At 39.5% G+C, this 12,769-nt stretch overlaps 1 protein-coding gene across 1 annotated transcript in view; it reads left to right on the top strand.

The window, feature by feature from the left end:
* Positions 1-12,769, top strand: part of EGFR (epidermal growth factor receptor) — a 250,024-nt gene that overhangs the window by 200,200 nt on the left and 37,055 nt on the right. The window contains exons 15-19 of the mRNA XM_007500384.3: positions 71-228; positions 3,753-3,791; positions 5,148-5,289; positions 6,001-6,123; positions 6,783-6,881. Of these exons, the coding sequence (XP_007500446.2) occupies positions 71-228; positions 3,753-3,791; positions 5,148-5,289; positions 6,001-6,123; positions 6,783-6,881 (561 nt within the window). The remainder of the gene's footprint in view (positions 1-70; positions 229-3,752; positions 3,792-5,147; positions 5,290-6,000; positions 6,124-6,782; positions 6,882-12,769) is intronic.

Below are 12,769 nucleotides of genomic sequence, written 5' to 3'. Positions count from 1 at the left end.
ACGGAATTGGAGACAAAATTTTCCACCTTCATGGATAAGAAGCTCATTAATTCACTTTGTCTTACTCCAGGGTCCTGACAAATGTATCCAGTGTGCTCATTATATAGATGGTCCACACTGTGTGAAAACTTGTCCAGCTGGAATCATGGGAGAAAATGATACCTTGGTCTGGAAATATGCTGATGCAGATAAGGTTTGCCAACGATGCCATCCAAATTGTACCTATGGGTGAGTAAAAGCTTTAGTTGTCTAGGAAAAATGTAAAATGACAAACTAATTGACAAGTTAACGGTTGTATCTACATGAACCATTTTTCTATCATAATAACACAGCTAAGAAGTTGGCCTGGGTTCATGGACTTAACTCTTTTTTTTTCCCATTTGAATTAGTCAATTTAGAACATTATTCCTTGGTTACAATAATCACATTATTTCATGGACTTAACTCTTGACTGTGTTAATGACTGAAGTTGATGGAGAATTTAATATAATATGAATCCTCACTGGAGCATCATCTCTTCAGCAGAACTGATGACAGAGTAAAGGAAGCCTCGTACTAGTATAAGCTACCATGGTCACAATAGCAAATGTCCTCAAACTCCTTCCATTCATATTGAATTTTTGCATTTTCCCATACCTGTCTTATTCCACTCAGCAGCTCTGTTTCTAGTTTGAACTAAGTTCAAAGGAGACCCACAGTTAGGTTCAAAAAGTGCAACTCATCAGTCACCCAACATTTCTGAGACTTTTCCAAAGTTTCTTAAGTTAAAGCAAAAATGTCAGGATGTCAGTGAACACCCCTAACCCAGAAACTCAGGCTGTCCCAGTGTTTCCAGGGCTTATTAAAATTGTTCATTATCATCATCACATCATTAAGAGTTCTATCTGATCTCCTGCCTGCTCTCTTTGAAGCTCAGAGTGCATTATTTTCAAGAGTCCCATCACCTGTGTTATTAGGCAACATACCTTCTTGACAGCTGATCAGAAAGCTTTTCTCCTTATATTAAGGGCAATATGTCTTTGCTAAATGTAGCCTGAAAATGTTCACATATCCCTGATTTCATGGCTTTGGGCATTACTCCCTGCTTGGGTGAGATTGCTGTCCATCCATATCATCTCACTCTGTGTGATTCTTGTCCATAGGCTCCAATAAATCCTCCATAAATGATCCATCTAATGTACTGCATCTTCATATTTTAGGCCCCCAGTGCAGCATAAAAGGGTTGAATGAGAATTGGATTTGGAAAGAAAAATTTGGCTTCAAATTCTCAACTATGTCACTTACTATACATGTGATATTGGACAAGTCCCCCCTTTTTTTTTTTAAACCCTTACCTTCCGTCTTGGAATCAATACTAGGTATTGGTTCTAAGGCAGAAGAGTGGTAAGGGCTAGGCAATGGGGGTTAAGTCACACAGCTGGGAAGTGTCTGAGATCAGATTTGAACCTAGAACCTCCTGTCTCTAAGCCTGGCTCTCAAACCACTGAGCTACCCAGCTGCCCCTGACAAGTCCCATTTTTTAAAAAAATCCTTACTTTCTGACTTAGTAACAATTATAAGACAGAAGGGAAAGGGCTAGGCAAATAGAGTTAAGTGACTTGCCCAGGGTCACCTAGCTAGGAAGTATCTGAGGTCACATTTGAACCCAGGACCTCCCATCTCTAAGCCTATTGGCAATGTTTTCACATCAGTCTAGTCGCTTGGGAATCACTGAAAGCACTCAACAGTTTCCCACATACAATCCAACCTCATCATCTCAGTTCTGGATTTGGTTTTTTGTCTATCTTTAACCCTTATCTGAAATTTCTGGCTCAGCAGAACCTTTTATTCAGGAGGGGTGGGAAGTATATCTTCACTAAATATGGATTTTGTTTTGTTTTTTTTTTACCCCAATCTATCTGTGGTGTTTGCTTCCATGATTAATATTTAGAGCTATCATCTCAAGGGAAGAGTCTTTAATAGACAGAATGCTAACTAGGTTACAATCCCAGTGGCTGAGGAGACATGTTAATGTGATTAAGCTTTTAAACTTTTATAATAGTTTCTATTTCCTGCCCTCCTCTTCTCCTGGGAACACAAATCACTTTAACCTCAGGTGGTAAAGGAGCTGAGTAAGGAGTATGAAAAGAAATACTGCTCTGCAATTCATAATGTCTGGCCTTAGCACCAATGGCTCGGTCCCACACATTTTGTGGCCACGGGTTTATAAATTCTGCCATTAATTCTATTAAGCACCCAGGAGGAAATTTCAGGACTTGGAACTCAGATCTTCATTTTCCTTTGGCATTGGGACAATCGATGAAAAGGAGGGGTCATGGGAAGGTCTTGGGAAGCTTCAAATTTATAAAAAGATAGTTTCTCATTTTGATCAGGGCATGAAGTAACCTATGCTATTACAACTTGTTTCACCTCCAAAAGGCCATAATTTAGACAGACACTGACCAACTAAATTAGATTCAGATTAAGAATTATGAGGAAAGTTAATTTAAAAAATCTTGATGGTAATGAAAAAAATTGATCTGTCTCCTTGGAGGGAGGGGAGGAAAGGAGGATGTTGTGGGAGAGATTAGGGTCCAGACTGATTAGTTCATCTGAGCAGAAAACTCAGATGTAGAAACTTGCCCCACTAATTCAGACCTGTGGTCCATCTATAATTTATTCTTAGTGAGAGTTGTCTGGGGGCACTAAGAAGCTAAGGAACTTGTTCACAGTCCCACGTCTAGTCTGTGTTAGAAGCAAGACTCGAACCCATTATTCCTGAACTTTAAGGTCTTCCAAGCCCCCATCCACTTATCTGGCTATACTAGATTCTATAACTCAGAGCCGTTAATATATTGATAGAAAAATCAGCAACTGTGAATCAAGGAACATTGTAACCTCTAAAGAATCAAAAGTGTAGGTCCAGTCAACAAGCATTTATTAGTGACCTACTATGTGCCAGGCATTGTTGATAAGAACTGGGTCTAAAGGGGACAAAGATCCTGGGGATCAAGAGGCTGGCATATATTTCTTTTTCCTTTTTTTTTCTTCTTTTAACCTTTACCTTCTGTCTTAGTATCAGTTCTAAGACAGAACAGCAGCAATGCCTAGGCATATGGCAGGAGGGGCGCTCAATGACCCAGTGTGTAGAGCCAGGGCTGGAGATGGGAGGTCCTGAGTTCAAATATGACCTCTGATACTTACTAGCTATATGACCCTGGGCAAGTCACTTAACCCCAAATGCCTAGCTGTTGGCATTCTTTTGCTTAGGAATTGATAACTCTTCCAAGACAGAAGGTTAGGGGAAAGTAAAGAAGGAAAGGGAAGGGAAGGGAAGGGAAGGGAAGGGAAGGGAAGGGAAGGGAAGGGAAGGAAGGGAAGGGAAGGGAAGGGAAGGGGAGGGGAGGGGAGGGGAGGGGAGGGGAGGGGAGGGGAGGGGAGGGGAGGGAAGGGGAAGGGAGGGGAGGGGAGGAAGGAAAGGAAAGGAAAGGAAAGGAAAGGAAAGGAAAGGAAAGGAAAGGAAAGGAAAGGAAAGGAAAGGAAAGGAAAGGAAAGGAAAGGAAAGGAAAGGAAAGGAAAGGAAAGGAAAGGAAAGGAAAGGAAAGGAAAGGAAAGGAAAGGAAAGGAAAGGATGCATTTTGTCACATAGACTGATCAGATTAAAAGGAAGTAATGAGAATGCACCTGTGACCTAGAGGATTCCATGGAATTGTTGACTGATTATTTTTTATATGTGTAATAGCTGATTTCTTTTTCTCTCTTTACTTCTGTAGGTGTGAAGGACCAGGTCTTGAAGGTTGTCCCACACCTGGGTAAGTATTGCAGGTATATATTTCCTGATTCACTAGTCACTCAGTCAACAAGCATTTAAGAACTGTTTGCTAAGTCAGATACTGTGCTAAGCACTAGAGATACAAAAAAGATTTAAAGGAAATTCCTTACCTTCAAAAGCCAATTTCTCAATGGGGAAGGCAACAATTAATTAAAAGAGAGATATAGAATTAGATAGAAGCTAATCTAAGAGGGGAAGGGACTAGGAACTAGAGGAAGCTAGTCAAACTAGGAGGCAGAGGTGAGAAAGGGAGAGTATTCCATATTGAGGGTCAACCCAGAAATGGAATGTCCTTTCAAGAAATAGCAGCAAAGCCAATGTAGTAACATAGGAGAGGCTACAGAGAGGGTAGTAAAATGGAAAGGCCTAGAAAGGTAGATTTAAATGCCAATTGGTATTTGATCGTGGAGCTAACAGGGATCTATTAGAATCCATCATATGGGGAGGTACCAGGGCCAAAATCATTTTTGTCTGTGTAGTGGAAGATGAATTTGAATTGTGGGAAACTAGTAGTTGCAAGACAGATCAACTCATAATAGTTTAGGTCAGGGGTGGTCAGAGTCTGCACTAGAATGATGGCTTTGCAAGTTTTTGGCCCTACTTGTAAAGACTGTGTCAACTGCCACTGTTTTTCTGGCTTTGTGTTGATGGGAATAATATCAGCATATCTCTCAAATGAGTGCAGATACTTTAACATCCCTTTAAAAGATCCTAATTCAGCCTCCTCTCACCCAGACCTGCCATATTCTGGTGGGTTTGAATTAGTGAGCTTTGACTTAATTTTGTCCTCTTTAAGATTTGACCTTCTCCTTCCAGTAGGATGGATGACTTGGCCCTGCTCTTTGCTTTTAAGGCAACAGGAAGACGTTGTCTAGTTCATTTCTTTACCCATTCGTCACTTCATGCTTTCCTTGTCCATTTCTGAGCCCTAATGCCCATCGCTTATGATATGCATCTGCTAAGGTTTTATCCTGTCTCCTTATTCCACACCATCCTTTTATTACTTTGGATATTCTACAGCCTTGATGCTCCTTTAGCCTTAACAGCATTTCAACCCATTTCCTACAGAGTGACTTAAGGTAGCTACTTCCTGAGCTTTTCATATTCCCCGGGTGGTATTATATGACATTCATGTGTTGGTTTGTTTGGGGGTTTTGTTTTTGTTTTTCTTTTTTTTGGTCTTTGGTGTGAATATTTAGCTGTGGAGTAGAAGAGAAGGGAAACTTTAGGTCATAATTTTTAATAGTTCGTGTCCAAAACACAAGCAATAGATTCAATTCCATGTCACTGATAAGCCTACCAAACATATTCTCCTCTTTTTCTTTCTCCTTTCCAGCCCCAAGATTCCTTCCATTGCCACTGGAATTATAGGTGGCCTTCTCTTACTAGTGGTGTTGGGCCTTGGCATTGGTCTCTTCTTTCGAAGGCGCCATATTGTTCGTAAACGCACACTGCGCAGGCTGCTACAGGAAAGGGAGGTAAGAGGCTAGAATTCCACCTCTCTCTTTTGAGAGCTCGTCATGGAATTAATTAGGCTTGCATAATATAAACCAAAGTGCTTTGTCTTTAGAGTCAAGGGTCCTGGGTTCAAATCCCACTCTGATTAACCTTCAAATGATCTGTGAAGTCCAATTCAGTTAAATTGGTCTTCAGGTAATTGACATACAGTCCACCACTGGACTTACTCTCAAAGGCTTTCTGGACAAAACTTTTATAATTTTAGAGATCCTAGAGTTGTCTCTATACTATAATGAGGCATCAATGTAAGACTTTATTGAAGGAAAACACTATATCATGAGTGGAAAATGCATATGGCACAAATAAGCTTCCATTAGATAGCTACTTGCTTATTGTACTCTCCCTAGAATTATAAGTCAATCCATGCCAGCAACTATTATTTATTTATTTTTAAGCCCATATGTTCCATCTTAGAATCAATACTGTATATTAGTTCCAAAGCAGAAGAATGGTAAAGGCTAGGCAATGGGGGTCAAGTGACTTGCCCAGGGTCACACAGCTGGGAAGTGTCCAAGGCCAGATATGAACCCAGGACCTCCTCACAATGCTCTATCCATTGTGCTACATAGCTGCTACATCTATGGGATGTTTGTGCTAGGAGTTTCTGGTTTTCACTCACCCTCTGGATCATCCAGAACTTTTCAACAGGTCCTTTTATTTTGACTTTATAGCTTGTTGAGCCTCTTACCCCCAGTGGAGAAGCTCCGAACCAAGCTCTTTTGAGGATCCTAAAGGAGACAGAATTTAAAAAGATCAAAGTTCTTGGCTCTGGAGCTTTTGGCACAGTGTATAAGGTAAGGAGATCCAGATATATATTCATAAAGTAGATAAAAGGCGTCTGATTGTTCTACCACATGGACTATGGATAGGGACACATAGACATGTGAGAGGTGCTAAATACCACAAACAATGGCAGCAGAAAGGTGGGTTACCGATATGTATTTTCACTTATTTTTTTTTTAAACCTTTACCTTCCGTCTTGGAGTCAATACTGTGTATTGGCTCCAAGGCAGAAGAGTGGTAAGGGCTAGGCAATGGGGGTCAAGTGACTTGCCCAGGGTCACACAGCTGGGAAGTGTCTGAGGCCAGATTTGAACCTAGGACCTCCCATCTCTAGGTCTGGCTCTCAATCCACTGAGCTACCCAGCTGCCCCCTTTTTCACTTATTTTTACCAAGTTTCTTGTGACCTCAAAGACTTGGGAGATTCCAAAGTCTTTCTCAAACTACTAAAGCTTTTTTTTTTTAACCCTCACCTTCTGTTTCTGTATCAATGCTAAGACAGAAGAGCAGCAAGGGCTAGGCAATTGAGGTTCCCTTCTATAGATCTATACTGGATGTGTTTTCAAGAAAAATAGTCATATCTGTGATCTAAAGGACCAGGAATGGCATTTCATATCATTTTTATGATATGAGCACATCTCACTAAAAGCCTCAACCTTTTTCTTATTTCAGGGACTGTGGATTCCAGAAGGAGAGAAGGTGAAAATTCCTGTTGCCATTAAAGAATTAAGAGAGGCCACTTCTCCGAAAGCCAATAAGGAAATTCTTGATGTGAGTTTTCCTCTTGAGTCTATAGCAGGAAATCGTAATGTACTTTGTATTTCAAATGATTTGGGTGTTTACCTGCAGGAGGTCTCTCTTCTTGAAGCAAGCACAAGGAAATGTGCCCATGTTTATTTTATTTAATGTTTTTTTCTCTAGGACTGCTTTCCGAATATTCATTTTTTTATGGTTCTTGTCCATAATGTAACTGGGATAACAAATGGAGTGAGTGAAGCCCCTCACTCCTAAACTGTCGGTTAAGTGTTGCCTCCCCTGATTTGTCTTGGTGGAAGAATTGAAGGTTAAACATTGAGACCCACAAAACAAAATATCTTCAAGTCAATGACTTTTTAGAGCAGTTTAAATTCTGGTTGCATTTAAGCTTAATGCAAAAGGATGAAATACTTGTTGTCCTCTATAGAAGCACTGCCTTCCATCTCCCCCCCCCCCCCCCATTAGGACCTCCTCCCCAACTAAATATTTTGGAGTCAACTCTCGGTTATCTGTATGTTGCTTATTCATTTTGTGGAATTTTCACAGTGTCATTTTTCCATCCGCAACAGCCTCTTCCTCCAGTTTGTCATGTTCCCAGTTCTCATTCCATGGCTGTCAGTATGTATATGCTCAGAAAACACAAGCACGTTTTAACATTAGCTTGAGCAAAATATAATTAGGGAGATAAGCCTGCCAGAGTGAAAGGGAACAAAGAAAAAAGACGGTAGAGTAAAAGTACCTGGAACCTCTCCCAAAGCTAAATTGTGGATGTTTGGGATTATCAACACAATTTCATATCAAGAGTAATTCATAGTGGAGGCAAAACGTGAGAAACACCCCACTCTGTAACCTCAGGGGGCTACTTAAATTTGACCTTCATAAGTGAACAGGACATGTATTATTGCTATTTTGGGGTAATAAATGAGGACTTGGAAGCTATCAGAATTGAATTACATGCCCAAGGTCATACAATAAATAGGAATTTCAAAAGCTCTTTTTAAGCATTAAAATGTAATTAATTAATTCAATTAAACATTAACATTTAAGTGAAGCATTCACTTTTTTATTCTCAGAACAACCTTGGTATATAGATTTTATTATTACCTACATTTCATAGATGAAGAAACTGAGGCAGATAGAGATAGTGTGAGCTGAATTTGAACTCAGATATTTTTGACTCCAGCTCAAGTGTTTACTCTTCTATGCCACTTCAGTGCCTAAAATGATCCTGGACTATAACTCATATCTCGGTTTCAACTCTAGCATTGTCTCCATTATACAACTAAGAAAAACTCAGACTTTCTCATTTCCAAAGCTCTGAAAATTCAGTTTGTCCTGAAGCTTAATTATAGAAGTCAGATAATTTTTTTTTTCTCATTTGGATCCAACCCACAATGTGAAAACATAACAAGAAGCCAATGGAACATAGGCCTGATTGTAATGTACGTTGACATGAAACATTCCTCTGTGGCCAAGTAAAACACCTTCTCTGCATTTCACACCTGAATTAATTAACTCAGTCAACCCTTCCTCCATTTTATGAGTTGCTTTGGTGGAATCCTTCTGGATACAAGATGCTACACTAATCAGTTTGGCATCATTGAAATTAATTATAGATTTATCAAATAAATACATGTTCTATTTTAGCGATTTACAAGCAAACCACACCACCTACCTCAAAAAGAACAATGGGGAGGAGCATTTTCTAGGGAGAGACGTTAGTACAGTAAATAGAGGTTGTGAGAAAATAGAGAGAACAAACATGAGGCGTTTTGTCTGTACTCGCTCCCATTTGGGGTTTTCTTGGCAAAGATACTGGAGTGGTTTGTCATTTCCTTCTCCAGCTCATTTTACATATGAGGAAACTGAGGCAAACAGGATTGTCCATGATTACACAGCTAGTGTCTGAGGTCAGATTTGAACTCATGAAGATGAGTCTTCCTGACGTCAGCCCCAGCAGTCTCTTCACTGTGCCATCTAGCTACCCTTTTATATCTCCCTTCTCATACCTAACTGTGAGGAAGTTGGATAGTCTCTTCTAGTGCTAAAGATTTTGATTCTGTAGCTCTTATACTTATGGAAGGTGAACCATTGTAATGGCAGGTGGGCGCCTGGTCAAAGAGGACCCAGCCAGGAGAACATGTTCTGCATAACCCACCATGGAGGACAGATCTGAGCATGCCTTAAGGGATAAAATATTTTTTTGTCCAGTCCTCCCAACATACTTTGAAGAAGGCTCTTAAAAAAAAATATTTTAGTCACTTTAGTAACTTTCAAAAGATGTGAGACTTCTATTTTCTTTTTGAAAATTAAATGTTTTATCATAAATAGTACTTTTTAGGTACTTATGTTGCTAAAAGCAACATAAACAAGTAAATCACTTAGTAATTATTTATATTTAAGTTAACTCATTTCAACACCTAGACTATTATAACACGTTTCAGTCTCTATTCTCTTTGAATCTCCATCAGTATTTTTAGAGCTTTCTTTATCACTCACCTTTCTTTATATGATTGTCATTAACATGATCTCCCTCCTTCCATTTCTGTTTTAATTTTCGCACTTCACATGACTTTACCAAAGTTCTTCCCATTCTAGATCTATGAGCCTGCTGGATTTCTCTGAGTTGCTATCATCTTTCTCTTAACAACCATATCAGTCTGAACTTTCCCAAACTGATGGGGGCCAATGAATAAAAAGAAAACATGTCGAATGGTGTCTGCTAAAGTCCTCATGTTCCAAAGGCCAGCCTTGGCGCTGAGTGTAGGAGAAAATTATTCCCATGGTATAATTGTAGATGAAGGAAAATGGTGTTCTTTTGAATTATCAAAGGCGTGTAATTTAAGTGGTTCAGATAACTGAATGTGCTCTTTTCCCCCCCTCTGTTGGAAGGCATTTGGCAACTAACACACAGATTCCAGACCATGTTTACTTTTTATGATTTGGTTAACTAGAGAAATCCTTTCCAACCTTTCATACATTAAAAATGTTTCAAAGAATATAGGGAAAAGGAAGAAATAAGACAGGAAAATCATTGCTGGGAAGGAACATCATAATGAACATTTCAAGGTCACCAAAACATCACCAAAAACCTAAATATATAACTCAAAAAACATCCATTCTCATCTTTTAGTTTGATTTTTGATCACCAGTCCCACTGGGGCTGGACTAATTCAGGAGATTGTTGAGGAATACCAAGCATACTTGGGGTAGGTCATGGTGTACCTTAATGATTTCCAAGATAAACAGCTAAAAACAAAGCTCACTTTAATTTCTGTGCGTTTTGAAAGGGACACCCGCCTGAACAATGATCCTATTATGCTTTTCGGGGGAAGCCATGACCTAGTTTCATTTGGGATATCAGATTTAATAGGCACTCAGAGAATCGGGAAGAGGGCCATATTCTGTGTGGCCCATCCACCCACTCCACATATTCAGTTCCCCAAATCCCTCATCTCCAGGTCAATTCCTTGCAGCCTTTACAACAGATGGGCAGCTTGAACTGCTCAGGTTTGCAGATTTTTTTTTTCTTTCCCCTGAAATAAAGACAACATGGATCAGGATCTTGACCAAATCTGAGGGAAATCAGAATGGAACAAGAATTTCTTTGGTGTTATGATTGTACGGCTTCCCAGATGTAGGGGAGAGACCTGATTAGTACTTGTTTGTAATTCAGCTGTGCACTGATTTTTGCCTCAAACTTGTTCAGCTTCAATTCAGCAATGATGATGGAAAGAGAATTCAAAATAGCATTGTTAGTATCTCAGGAAAAATAAAATTAAAGAAGCCTCTAGCTTCCTTACAACTGCAACACCAAGAAGACTTTCTTGGGCCAAGAAGCACCATGATATCTTTTGACACTGGCTTGATAGGTCAAAAACTGAGGACTAATTGATAAGATGCAAGATCCTGGAGAATAAGTAATGGTTCAGCCTTTGTATTAAATTTCCTCATACTTAGCTCTGTAGCTAACAGATAGTAGGTGCTAAATGAATAATTGTTGATAGATCAGAAGAATTGCTGGTGCAAACGAGGAGAGCCGTAATGGAAAGAGCAAGCACCAGTGGGTTAGACTATCTGGCTGTAGTCCAACTTTAACTAATTGTGGACCAGTCCAATCACTTCTCCGTTGAAATCAGGGATTCAGGGTTAGAATGAAGCTAAGAGTTCATCTAAACCATCATTCTCATAAAATAAGGAAATTGAATATCAAGAAAGGTTGTGCCTTGCCAAAGTCACACAGTTAGTCATTGCCAAAGCTGTGGCTTGAATCTCCATCTTCTGACCCCAAAGTCCTCTTTCCAGTGTGCTCCAAAGAGTTTTTTCAAGGGGATTGGTTCAAACGATCCCTGAGATCTTTTTTACCTCCAACATTCTATGAAGAAATGTTTGAGAAATGAGAGCATAAGATTGAAAATTTCCTTATCAAAGCCTGCTTTCAAGGATATACCCTCCCTTCTCAGAAAAAAAAAAATAGCCATTCCAATAAGATTCAGCTGGTACTGACTTTATTTATTTACCACTCAATAAACATCTCCTCAGCATCCACCTGGAGCAGATCCTGGGCTCAACCCTTGTGAACCAGAAACTGTTTCTAGCGTTAGGTAGTTCAGTGAAAAGAACCAGGTCTGGAGCTGGGAGGTCCTGGATTCAAATATAGCCTTAGAGACTTCCTAACTACGTGACTGTGAGCAAGTCACTGAATCCCAATTGCCCATCACTCCTCTGCCTTGGAAACGACACTGAGTATCCATTCCAAGACAATGTAAGAGTTTAACCAAAATAAGAGAGAGACTGTATCTGTTCTAAAGGATTTCATGGCTTAGTACAAAGTCAAGATGCACAAAGAAGTTGGGCTAAATCCTTCTTTAGATATTTATCGTACGTGTCACTTTAGCCTCTCTCAGCCTCCTCATCTGTTAAATAAGAGAGCTGGACCAGATGTCCCCTGAGGACCCCTTTAGCTCTAAATTCCAAGTAATTCATTGGAACCTAAGTAATACAAACCTTAGAAATCATTTAGTCCTGAGCCACATTATAAGCAAGAAAACCGAGGACCATGGAGAAGAAATGACTTATCAACCAATGACATGAGGGAGATCAAGGATTTCAAACAGGTTATCTGATTCCCATCCAATGTTCTTTTAACTAGAGTGCAATTACAAAATTCACTTCATCTCAGTTCAGTTCACTGAATATATATTGGGAATTTATGGTGGACAGAGCATTGTGATGAGCACTAAGAAATATATAAACTTTAGCCTTGCCCTTGAAGCTCTTACTATGGTACATACAATAAGAGAAAAGGAAAGGGAAAAATATTAATTTAATACTTATTATGTGCCAGGCACTATGCTAAGAACTTTGCAAATATTACATCATTTATCCGCACAACACCTTGAGTTAGCTGTTGTTATTCTCCCCATTTTACAACTGAAGAAGCTGAGACAAAAAAAAATATACATATATGTATATATATATATATATATATATATATATATTAAAAGACTTGCCTAAGGTCACATAGCCAATAAGTATCTAAGACTAAATTTGAACTCAGATCTTCCTGTCTCTAGCCCCATCCACTAACCCAGGCATCATTCAAGTGGTGCAAAATGATATGGAAAAGGGAGCAGTTAGCTGGCACAGATTGAAAGTCAAGCCTAGAGATGGGAGGTCCTGGGTTCAAAATCCGACTTCAGACCATTCCTAGTTCATGATAGATTGGAATCATGATAGATTGGAAGAATTGCTGGTGCAAAAGAATTGCTGGTCCAGCTCTCTTATTTAACAGACGAGGAGGCTGAGAGAGGCAAGTCACTTGACCTCCATTGCCTAATTCTTACTGTACTTCTGCCTTGGAGCCACTACATTGTATTGATTCTAAGATGAACCCTAAGATT

Source organism: Monodelphis domestica, chromosome 7 (assembly GCF_027887165.1).
Source record: "Monodelphis domestica isolate mMonDom1 chromosome 7, mMonDom1.pri, whole genome shotgun sequence".
Classification (NCBI taxonomy): domain Eukaryota; kingdom Metazoa; phylum Chordata; class Mammalia; order Didelphimorphia; family Didelphidae; genus Monodelphis; species Monodelphis domestica.
The sequence above is the reverse complement of the archived record's forward strand: the minus strand, read 5'-3'. Positions and strand labels throughout refer to the sequence as shown.